Source organism: Ammodytes marinus, assembly GCF_949987685.1.
Source record: "Ammodytes marinus genome assembly, chromosome: 9".
NCBI classification, from domain to species: Eukaryota; Metazoa; Chordata; class Actinopteri; order Uranoscopiformes; family Ammodytidae; genus Ammodytes; species Ammodytes marinus.
This window is the reverse complement of record NC_137213.1, coordinates 23,967,777-23,980,202: the sequence shown is the minus strand read 5'-3', so window position 1 is coordinate 23,980,202 and position 12,426 is coordinate 23,967,777. Positions and strand designations below refer to the sequence as shown.

At 41.1% G+C, this 12,426-nt stretch overlaps 1 protein-coding gene across 1 annotated transcript in view; it reads left to right on the top strand.

Moving 5' to 3' along the window:
* The window catches only part of scp2a (sterol carrier protein 2a), a 33,770-nt gene that overhangs the window by 8,423 nt on the left and 12,921 nt on the right, over positions 1-12,426 (top strand). The window contains exon 12 of the mRNA XM_080033540.1: positions 10,637-10,790. Within this exon, the coding sequence (XP_079889666.1) occupies positions 10,637-10,790 (154 nt within the window). The remainder of the gene's footprint in view (positions 1-10,636; positions 10,791-12,426) is intronic.

Sequence of the window (12,426 nt, the reverse complement as noted above, 5' to 3'; positions counted from 1 at the left end):
CCCCGGTCAGCTAAGCACCGTAGTATGATCCATGGTGTTGCTCCTAATCTTGCTCACAAAGCTCTTGATTGCTAATCGACAGACCCGTGCAGGGACCTCGGCTGCAGGAAGCAGTGTGATCCACCTCATCAGGGTTTGATTTGTAGGTGTTGGCCCTTTTTATTTTTATTTTTATTTTTTTAGTTAACCAAAAACTGATTGATTGGCCCGCGGCACATTTAAAAAATATTATGTAATACGGCCCTTTTAGTTTTTAAATAATTTAAATGCATTCATTATATTACAAAGAAATATGTCCCATAAAAGAAAAAGAGCACCAAGCCCATCCCAGAGGACCGTGCATAATATTTTATTTTAAATTAATATTATTATGGAAAATCAATGTGTCCTTCTTCAATAGCTTCTAATTCATCTGACACAGTGTCTCCAAATACTTTTTTCACACAAAATTCTTCATTAAGCCTCTTAATTTTCCTCTCAAAGTGCACCAGATTCATAGCCTGGAAATCCAGACCCTGATATCTTGAACGATAGAGGGTCTGGCGACGATCAATTGTAATTTCCAACTCAAGGGGCGGCTCCTACTCGTGCATTTCAAATGCCACTGCACGCAGTTGGATAGCACTACAACCAATCAGAGCGATGCACAAGGCGACGTAAGCCCCTTTCGTTTAGCGAACAGCTGTTAAACTGTTAAATTAAACGTTCCACTTACTTGCTAATGAAAGATTTGAGTGCCGTCTTCCAAATCGTTAAGGTTCGAGGCCAAAGCAGTCTCAAACTCACACAACATATCTGCAGCCATCTCTGATGTTTACTATCACGGCTTCAACGTCGCATGCACGTCACTGTCGTCATCCGGTTACGTCCTCCCCAGAGTACCATATAAGGGGCTCTGGCGCGCCCGCCAGATTTCTGGCTTTCTTGATAAGCTTCAACGGAGCGTGTCCAGACCAACACGCGCAGCAAATTTAATTTGCCAGCGCCTAGTGGCAGGTCTGGGAATGCCAGGCTACCAGATTCATGCATTTCTCACATACCCCCTGACCCCCCTAGGAGGGTTGGGAACTCGGCTGCAGGGCCGCTGCTACGCTTTTGGGTGCCCTAAGCAGAAATTGTCAGTGATGCCCCCCCCACCCCCCCCACCCCCCCAAAAAAAAAGAAACACCCAGAAGCTCGCGTCCGCAGGGCGCGAGCAATTTTTTTTTGCCATTGCAAGATCTCTGCGACTGCTTTTTGGCACATTTGCCAGCATTTACTAACAGAAAGAACAGCTTAACTTGTGAAAAAACTGCCTTTGCAAAGGAATTGAGTGATAGGATCATAGACTGATTATGAGATAATGGGCCCCTGGGCTTACACTCTTAAAGGGCCCCCCACTTGTCCCTATCCAGTCAGGTACACTGAATTTTCTACACGGATACATACAATTAATGGCAAAAACATATTAAGGAAGTCAGTGTTTCCCACAGGATCTTGGGGTATTGTTGGAGGGACCCTGTACCTTGTTGGGGGGTGGGTGGAATTTTTTTTACCTTTTTAAAGTAAAATGCATCAATCTGGTAGCCTGGCATTCCCAGACCTGCCACTAGGCGCTGGCAAATTAAATTTGCTGCGCGTGTTGGTCTGGAGACGCTCCGTTGAAGCTTATCAAGACTACCAGAAATCTGGTATAACGTTTCAATTGGTTCTATCTAATATGGGCGCGCCAGAGCCCTTTATATGGTGCTCTGGGGAGGACGTAACCGGATGACGACAGTGACGTGCATGCGACGTCGAAGCTGTGATAGTAAACATCAAAGATGGCTGCGGATATGTTGTGTGAGTTTGAGACTGCTTTGGCCTCGACCCTTAACGAATTGGAAGACGGGACTCATAGCTTTCACTAGCAAGTAAGTGGAATGTTCTGTTTTGCCGACCGACAACGGCAAACGTTTAATTGAACAGTTTAACAGCTGTTCGCTAAACGAACGGGGCTTACGTCACTTGTGCATCGCTCTGATTGGTTGTAGTGCTATCCAACTGCGTGCAGTGGCATTTGAAATGCACGAGTAGGAGCCGCCCCTAGAGTTGGAAATTACTATTGATCGTCGCCAGACCCTCTATCGTTCAAGATATCAGGGTCAGGATTTCCAGGCTATCAATCTGGTGCACTTTGTGAGGAAATTTTAGAGACTAGAGAGATATCATCCTGAGATGCAGAAGGAACATTATTTTTCAGATTTTTCTTAAACAGGTAGCACTCTTTACTCTGCAACTGTAAAAACAGTAGATTGGTCTGCAGACCCATGTTCTATGATGGAGAGGCCCATTTCAACAGATAAAGGGTGGATATGAACAATTTAGAATTCACACATATAAAGTTTATTTGTGTATGTGTGAGGGGGCCTTCAACTAGGGTTGCTGGACGGGTCCCGGGATTTCGGGATTCCCGTGAAATGAGTCAGTCCGGGAGTACCGGAAATTGGCCGCGGGACCCGTCCTCCCGTTTTTTTTTTTTTTTCGTTTTTTTTTGAGGGGGGATATTTTTTTTAATAAGCTAAAATGAATAAAACAAAGGCTACACAATATTTTGTGTGAAATGTATTTTTTAGACAGGCAGGCATACGAAATACCAGCGCCTCTACAATACTGAAAGTGCTGTGTCCGAGGAAGAGTCTGATGATACCCAAGAATATGCGTATCAGCCAGAGCCAAGCGAGCAGACGATGACCCAGAGCCTTACTGCACATCTGCAGCAGGCAGTCATTAGCCTCGTTAGAGATGTCGCCGTCTTGCTCAGACCTGCGCAATTATGACGCTCGGCTTGCTGAGCGCACAGCATTTTTGTTGTGCGCTCAGCAAGACGGGCTTCATAGTTGCGCAGGTCTGAGCAAGATGGCTCCAAGTCGAACGAGGCTAATGACTGCATGCAATGTCCCGAGCCAGACCAGAGGTATGGGAATGACCTCCACAAAATAATTTCAAATGAGTTTGCGCTCTTCGAGGCAACCAAAGAGCGACCCAAACACCTGCAGCAGCTCTACTCTGCACTTTCCACCATACAGCCGACGTCCGTGGAAGAAAGAGCGTTCTCGGTGTGCGGTCAGTTCGTGACAAAGCTCAGAAACAGGCTGAGCAGTGTTTCTTGAAGTCACACTTCATGAAAGTAAAAGAAAGGAAAGCTGGAAAGTAATCTTGCTTAGCGTGTCAGTTTGAATAGGCTGTTAGTTCTGTCATGTCTTATTTCACACGTTAAGAGCAATCGGTAGTGCATTTTTTGTTATTTGCCTATCCTTTGGAAAATATTCAATTTAAACTGATTTCGTTCATAGAAATAAAAATAGATTGTTTGAAATACATTTGTTCGCCAAACACCGTTTTTTGGCCATGTTTTGATATTGAACCTCTGTGAAACATTTTTCGTATTTTCTTCATAAAAACACCGTTTTCAATAGGCCTATTTAACTTCTGGAAAATATTTTGCCTAATTTGAATGGCTTTTCTTCATGTTATTTAAGTAGAAATAAAACGTGATGTAATATAGCCTTGTTCTGCTGCATTTATTTATCTATTGGCATTGATTTAGTCCCATTAAAGTAGTATTAAAGGGCAATAATGGTTTCAACGGGAAATCCCGGGAAATCCCGTGAGGAGCTCTGAAATCCCGGGATTTGAAAAGGGGCCATTTCGGGAAATTTCAGCAACCCTACCTTCAACCCCCTTAGACAGAGCTACTAATGCTGTTGTTTTTAACTTGCTTTTGTATTTCTCCCCTACTAGTTGAGGGGCCCATGATGATTTCTATCTTGTTACATTTTAATGAGTACTTATATTTAGGCTATTCCTTTTTGGACCCTGTTATTGACATCAGTGACTGAGCTCTTTGACTATGCAACATGAAAAGTTACTATCAGTATCTCTGGCTAAGGGCCCCCCTGAGCCCTTGGGCCCCTGGGCCTGTGCCCGGTGTGCCTGTGCAGTAATCCACCCCTGGATAGGTTACACAATTAAGAAAAAACAACGATGGGCCTGTTCATAACTAATTTATATATTTTTTGTAATGTAATGATTATCATGAACTTTAAAAAATATATATATATTTTGGGGGGCCCCCGGACCATCTCTTTTTCCTTTTTAATTAAAAAAAAAAAAAAAAAAAAAAAAAAAAAAAATTATAATTATAATTTTTTTTTTTTTGGGGTGCCCCCCCCAGGAACTTGGTGCCCTACGCAGTCTGCGTACTCTGCGTATAGGGAGCGGCGGCCCTGCTCGGCTGGCTACTATTTTCACTCAGCTGGACATTTTAGGCAATAGCAGAAAACACTGGGTGTCTGAAGGATATTAACAATAGTCAATGATTTGGGCACAGTAACATTGGAGAGGGGCCCGCTAATCAAATGCTGCTTAGGGCCCCTTGGAGGCTTTAGCCGGCTCTGAGGGGAAGTGTGTCTGTTTAATTTGCAAGGAAAAGTGTTGCTGTGAAGAAAAATGACATTTTAGGAAGATTCTATGAAACTAAACATCAGAGCAGCTACATGTCCTGATAAATGTGTTATTTTTGCCAAGTGGCCCGGCCCTTCGTAGATTTTTCTGTATGTGGCCCTCAGTGAAATAAGTTTGGACACCCCTGCTCTAAACGTTTCAATGAGTGTAAATTATATATCTTGGACTATAAATTAGTGGATCTTAATTTTTGATAAATATGATGATGGATCCTTTAGTGTATTTTCCAATTTTCTCGAAAATTGCTCTACAATACAACAGGTCCTGTTGTGAACGATAAGGAGAGTGCTGTAGAATGAGGAAGACCACCTTCAAGAGGTCTTAACTCATGAAGTCCTTTAGCTCATTGGGATAATGGAGAAATGCAAATCCTCATTAAGCAGATAGGATAAAATACTTATCCATAACCCTAGCACAGGAGGAGCGGTCCCATACCAAATTAGGGTTAGAGTTGTAAGATTAGGAGCCAGATTTTCACCCCTCTTGATATTGTGTTTAACACTTGAACCCTAACCCTTTGTGTCGGGTGACCAGATTTCAGCCCTACTCTGTGTTGTTGTCTTGTTGTTATTGTTAAAAATACTGGGAGCTATTTAATTTCATGATTGATGATGATAACGTCCCATCTGTCTGCCTTGTATCGTGTACAAACAGCTGATAATGTTGCGTAAGCTATTCAAGAGACTTTGTGAGGAGAGATGAAGTGAAATCCGATCAGATATCATAGGACTTGCTGTTGGATCAGCTGTTCCAATGCATTATTACATCACTAGAATGATGTGTTGAATGTGTTTTTCTGGAGCGGAGAATTGCTTGAGAAATTATCTCTAATTTAAGGCCTGTCGTGTTTCCTCCGGGCGAGGGAGCATACATAATTATTATTATCAGAGGTAATAGCATACTACTAAGATATTTTCTGCAGAGGTGCCCCTTAAATGATCAGATATTGCCCATATTTGCCCATAATGTTATGCTTTTGCCAAGTCACAAATACATTTGTAGGGGAGGATGGGGGAATGTGAGACACCAGGTAATCATTGTGAGACACAGGGGGTATCTAGGACACGGAACACATTTTTGGTCATGTGAGATACAGTGCTGTTTGAAAGTTTGTGAACACCTTGAGCATTTTGGAATTTTATTGTGTTTAACCATTATTAATTCATTTTTATCAATACCAGTATTTTTTGTGCCCCTTAAATGATCAGATATTGCCCATATTTGCCCATAATGATATGCTTTTGCCAAGTCACAAATACATTTGTAGGGGAGGATGGGGGAATGTGAGACACCAGGTAATGTGAGACACAAAGTTTGTGAACCCCTTGAGCATTTTGGAATTTTATTGTGTTTAACCATTATTAATTCATTTTTATCAATACCAGTATTTTTTATATGAAATAACAGATGTTTGTTTATCAATTCAACATTTTTCTTTTCCAGAAATCAATTGTTAAAAGAGATCAAACAAATGATTTGCCAACTGTTGTATCTGCAAAAGTTTGTGAACCCTGAGCTGCATTGCTTAAATCGAGCAGGTAAAAACAATCAGGTGGGCCAAACTGATTGATGAAATAGACCAATGTAATGAGAGATCTTTAGGGAAGAAATTGGTTGGCATAAGGTAAAACAAAGAAAAAAACAAGTCAGTTTAGGTTCACAAAGTCAACCCATACAGGTCAGACATGCTAAAAGGGGAAAGAAATCTCAGAGGATCTCAGGAATAGAGTTATGATGTTGCACATTTGTCTGGGGACAGCTATAAATTCATATAAAAAAGTTTGAGCTCCATCGATCCACCGTAAGGCAAATCATCTCCAAATGGAGAGCTTTGAGAATGACTTAACATCTGCTTAGAAGTGGACTTCCTTCAAAAATATCCTCAAGCGCCACAAGAAAAGTGATTTTTCTGGTAAAAGCCAACCCAAACATTACATCTGGAGATTTGCAGACCATTTGCCACCACCGTTCTTCACTTGGGAGAAGGTTTTCTTGGTGGTAGGCAGAGTTGCATTTTTGCTCAAACATGGTGGGTTTGGTTATGACCAAACAGTTAAATTTTGGACTAATCTGTCCACAGAATAATTCTTCAGGTATCTCCAGGTGCTCTCTGGCAAAGTTGTGACAAGCAGTTTTGTTCTTTTTTGAGAGCAGAGGCTTCTTCAGCAACCCTCCCATGAAAGCCATGTTGACTGTGTGTTCTCCTTATTGTGGAACCATGCACATCTGTCCCAGATGCTGCAAGAGAGTTCTGCAAATCACTAGATGTAATGTTTGGGTTGGCTTTTAACTGAAAAATCACTTTTTTATGTGGTGCTTGTGGATATTTTTGAAGGAAGTCCACTTCTAGGCATATGTTCAGTCACTCTTAAAGCTCTCCATTTGTAGATGATCTGCCTCACGGTGGACCGATGGAGCTCAAACTTTTTTTAAATTAATTTTTAGCTGTCCCCAGACAAATGTGCATCATCACAACTCTATTCCTGAGATCCTCTGAGATTGTTTTCCCTTTTGGCATGTCTGACCTGTATGGGTTCACTTTGGTGAGCCTAAACTGACCTGGTTTGATCTCTGTTTTATCTAGTGCCACCCAATCTCTTCCCTAAAGATCTCTCATTACATTGGTCTATTTCATCAATCAATGTGGCCCACCTGATTGTGTTAACCTGCTCGATTTAAGCAATGCAGCTCAGGGTTCACAAACTTTTGCAGATACAACAGTTGGCAAATAATTTGTTTGATCTCTTTTAACAATTGATTTCTGTGCTCAAGGGGTTCACAAACTTTCAAACAGCACTGTATATGTTTTCAAGCCCCTCTCATTTCCCCTTAGCCATGAAAGAGAGGACCTCATGGTGATGTTGTAAGCATTTCTTTTCACAAAAATGTATTTTTCGCATGTAAAAGTACCTTTTCTTGCTGTCAACTTAATCGATTGTTGTGCCTAATCAAATCGATTCAGGTAGAAAAACTTCTATCACACATGTTGATGAACTACCAACATATGAAACCATGTGATGATGATAACTGAAGATCAGCCTGATTTGCCGAGAGGTAGTTTTTTCTCAAATTGTGGCAGTGTGGTAAAGTGAGACAAATGCTGTGGGGTAAAGTGAGACAGTGTCTGTGCCCTCTTAATCCATTATATTTAAGGTAGCAAGGAGACTAGTTTGAAAAGACAAAAGACAATGTGGGCTGGAGGTGGGGGTTGATGGTTGAAGGGGTGTCAGTAAGGGCATGGTTTGGCACATATGTATGTGGGGGACAGGAGAGTGACCTTTAACATCAATAGACTCTAAGAAATATGTCTTTATTCAATAAATGATCCCAATAAAACAAATGCAGAAAAAGAGACTCAAAAGATGGAAAATGACAGCTGGGTCTAGTCCTGTTCTAAGTCCCAGACTGTTCTGGTTCTGATTGTCCTTTGCTCTGATCCCCAGACACTAGCTGGCTCTAAGGGTCCTGTGTTCTGACCCTCAGACTGTGTTTTAATCTAACTGGTTCTATCTGTGTATGAATGTTAATAATTATTGAATATGAATTATATGTTGTATTTGATCAGAGTCACTTTCAAGTCTTTAGAAAAATGCTTTGCTTAATTGACCAAACCCCATGATTCTGTTACTAGTCCGACATTAGTTTTGTAATATTTTGTTTTCAAGCTAGCTGTCAGGGCTCTAACTGTTACAATTTGTGTTGTTATGGTAGTTTCAGAGTGGGAAAAGTAAGTCGTTCAGTTTACCCCCTTGATTTTTCTGGTCTGTCTCAGTTTACCCCACAGCTGGGGTAAAGTGAGACACAAGGCAACTTTTTTTTAAAACGATCATATTTTCACTGCCCTTTGTGTTGACTAAATTCTGCTAATGCCCATTTCTAGGAAATATCCTGAATTAATGAGAAATGTGTACATTTTAGTGATAAATCATTTTAGCTCGCTTAGAGGGGAGCAAATGTAAAAAGTGTCTCAGATTACCCCGTTCTCCCCTATATAAAGTCAAATTTATTTTTGCCTATTACACAACCACTTCAATCTGACTTCTTGCACATTTACGCATGACTGGTGGAGGCTGCACATCCATCAGCCAATATCTGAGCCAAGTTCAGCCGATAATGACAGTTTGTTAAACGTCCTATTGTAGCAGATTTATCGGCAAAGCAGATCAAAGCAACCTTTTAGTCTGATCTTCACTTTTCCCGCCTCTTTCCAGATTGAAATGAATGAAGTAAAGACATAATTATTTTGTCTGGCACGTTATAAACTGATGAAATGTTCTCAAAAAGACTTTCAGTATGAGCTTTCTGCACTGACCATTTTGTCCAAATACAGGCCCCTCGAGCCCCCTTTTTTCCGGTTCAACTTTTTTTTTTAGTGTTTGAATTTGCACTCCTGAGTCACGTAATAGGCAAAAGGTGCAAAACAAAAACCAGCCACTAATGGGAGACTAGGAAAAAGAGAATGAAAGAATACATTTCAAAAAGGCACGATGCATTCGTTCTTTGGAACACAAAAGGTAAACGGCCTTCATTATGTTGTGTACCCTCTTAAAAAGAACATGACGTACATGAGCACCTACTTTGTGCTATAGTACTGTCAGATCCAAGAAGTGCTTCTTCCTTTCCTTTTCTTCGGTGTATGAGTGTGTGTATGAATGGGTGAATGTGGTAAGATATGTAAAGCGCTTTGGGGCTGAGAAAATCGGCTAGAAGGCGCTTTATAAGTCAAGTCCATTTACCATTTCTTGTTTTTTACTTCTTTTTAAAAATCTTGACCATGCGGCTAAAAGAGTAAACATTATTTGAAAACGGATAAAATTCATATTTTCAATGACCATGTGTAAAGTGAAAGGGGTTGCTCATAGTTACGGACCCACAGAGAATCTTTCAGCTTATTGTTTGGCAGGTCTGTTTTCATCAACTTAAACAATAAAACAAAAATTATAATTCTGACGCTGCCAGCGCAGCACCAGTGAGAGTAGCATCTAGCTAGCGTGCAGGAGTTTTTGCATACGTTTTTTTCAGGAGTTTGCCAAGACAAAAATCTGAGCGAAAAGCATAATCAAGTGTTTGCTAATAAGTTATAACAGTCGGTGATGTTTGTTTCTGCTGCGACCAAGTGGCCAAAAACAACAGCTAATTCAAAATCTCTAAAACGTGGATTTATTTGCTCTGAACTCCAATTACGAGTCTAACAGTTTATGTTTTCGGATTTTGAAAAGTGAATTTCTTTTTCTTTTTAATGAAACATCGACTTGTTTTGGTCTTTTTCTCTTTAGTTAATGTACCTCTCCTCTGTTTGCGTATATGTGATGAGGCATATTTTCAGCTTAAACTATTATGTACACCATACTAGGGGTGGGAATCTCTTGGCACCTCACGATTCGATTCCGATTCAGAGGTCAACGATTCGATTCAAAATCGATTTTCAATGCATCTCAATGCAAAACATTTTTAATGTACATACCCATGTGTGAATTTCAAAAATATATCTATATGCACATCTGAGTTTGCTACTCAGAGTTTGCTAATCACTTCCTACTTTTGTGATAATAATTAAAGACAATCAACAGATGAATTGCCTTCTCTAATATTGTATTAAGAGAAAAGCTTTTCTTGTCACAAATATGACTTTCTATGAACAGTGCAATAATCAATGCAGCTTTCAACACAATATGGAAGTATGTAAAAACTAAACCGATTCAGTCTTATTTTATTTCTAATCTCGTAAATCATGTTTCTATAGGATTTCTATTCTATTATCTATTTTCTATGTGATTTCAACACATTGTACAAAAAGTATGGCTTGGAATTCAGCTCTCATACAAAAACGTAACAGAGATAAAGCCGGTGCAGGTCATGGGTTTGCTGCTCTCAGCCCTTTTGAAGCCACTTTGGAAACAACTCGCACATGTGTGGTGTGCATGCACAATAGCACAGGAGGTATTAGTATTTACAAAAAAAAAAAAAAAAAAAATTATTAAAAAAAATGTAATAAAAAAAAAAAAAAAAATCGATTATTAACTTTTCTGAATCGATTCAGAATCGTTCGAGAGAGAATCGATTTTAATCGGAAAATCGATTTTTTTTCCCACCCCTACACCATACCCCCCTTCTACGTGACACGTCCCCCTCTTTTCCTTGTCCCGCTCAGGTCTGGCCCAGTGTGCAGAGCTGTGCTGGCAGCTGCGGGGCCAGGCCGACAGGAGGCAGGTGCCAGGGGCAAAGGTGGCCCTCCAGCACAACATTGGCTTAGGAGGAGCTGTGGTTGTTGCTCTCTACAGGATGGGATTCCCACAGGAGGCCGGGTGAGAAAGTAGTTATCAACAGTTTGTTATAAGTTCAGTTAGGTTGGCTACTCTGTGTAACATGACATATTTGTAAGGTATGAATTTCTTATGATGTGTTTTTATCTCTCCACGCTGGCAGCAGCAAAAGTCCGGAGACATGATGTTTTTGGGTTATTATTACTAACCCTAACCCGCACATGCTCTACTCGACTCAATTCGACTTAGCGCAACTTGGTTTTGGTTGTAGCACGGGTCGTTTTCCATTTCAAATAGTACCTCCTGAACGTGGGAGGGGTCGTAATACTAATGCCTCATTTCCACCAAGTAGAGCGGGTCGGGTCGGAGCGGCTCAGAGCGGGACAGCTCACTTTTAAGAATCTCGGTGGTGTTTCCACCGCCGACCCTACCCTTACTGGTAGGGCGGGGTTTAGGCTGGACTGCGATAGCCGCCGCCAGAATGTGGGTCAAACTATCGGGCTGTGGAACAACTGTGGTCAAGCCAGCGGTCTCTCGTTTTTGCTTGGTCAAACCATTATACTATCTATGGGTCAAACCAGCCTCTTCTTTATTTGGTAAATGGTATGGTAAATGGACTTGTATAGCGCTATATCTCCGTTTATCACAGACCCAAAGCGCTTTACATTGTTTTTGTACACATTCACCCAGTCACACACACATTCATACACCGATAGCAGCAGCTACCACGCAGGGTAGGCTTAGCACTCTTGTGTCTTGCCCAGGGACACTTCGACATGTGGCGGGGAGACGGGGGATCGAACCTCCGACCCTGCACACCAGAGGCGAACTCCCTACCCACTTCGCCACTGCCGCCCCAAATTTTTTATATATATTTTTTTATTTTTTTTATTCCCCCCGTGTTGTTGTGAGCACAGAGACGGCTCGGTGCAACTGATACAGACAGTGAGCGAACAGTGCTGGCTGCGGCAGCTACGTGACATCGTAGCAGTGGAACACAGTGTAGCCAACTGATTCATTTAATGACAAGGAAAAACACCACACAATAAACAGTGCCGCGCTCACATTTTCGCCAAAACACAAGACTCTCTCCACTCTAGCCGAGGTGACTACACACGGCGGAAATGATTCTTTCGACCAACTGTGGTCAAGCCAGCGGTCTCTCGTTTTTGCTTGGTCAAACCAGCCGCTTCTTTATTTATTCCCCCGTGTTGTTGTGAGCGTGTATTTACTACTATCTATGGCAGGGGTGTCCAAACTACGGCCCGCGGGCCAACTGCGGCCCGCGGCCCGCTTTTTATTGGCCCGCGGTCGATTTTAAAAATATAATGCAATATGGCCCTTTGAAAAAAAAAAATTTTTTTTTTTTTGCATTTCTTAACCCACTAGTTGAGGGGTGTCAAAACTGATTGATTGGCCCTTGGCACATTTAAAAAATATAATGTAATATGGCCCTTTTAATTTTTAAATAATCTAAATGCACTCATTATATTACAGAGAAATATGTCCCATAAAAGAAAAAGAGCACCAAGGCCATCCCAGAGGACCCTGCATAATATTTTAATTTAAATTAATATTATTATGGAAAATCCATGTGTCCTTCTCCAATAGCTTCTAATTCATCTGACACAGTGTTTACATTTTTTTTCATACAAAATTCTTCAGCTTTAGCCTCTTA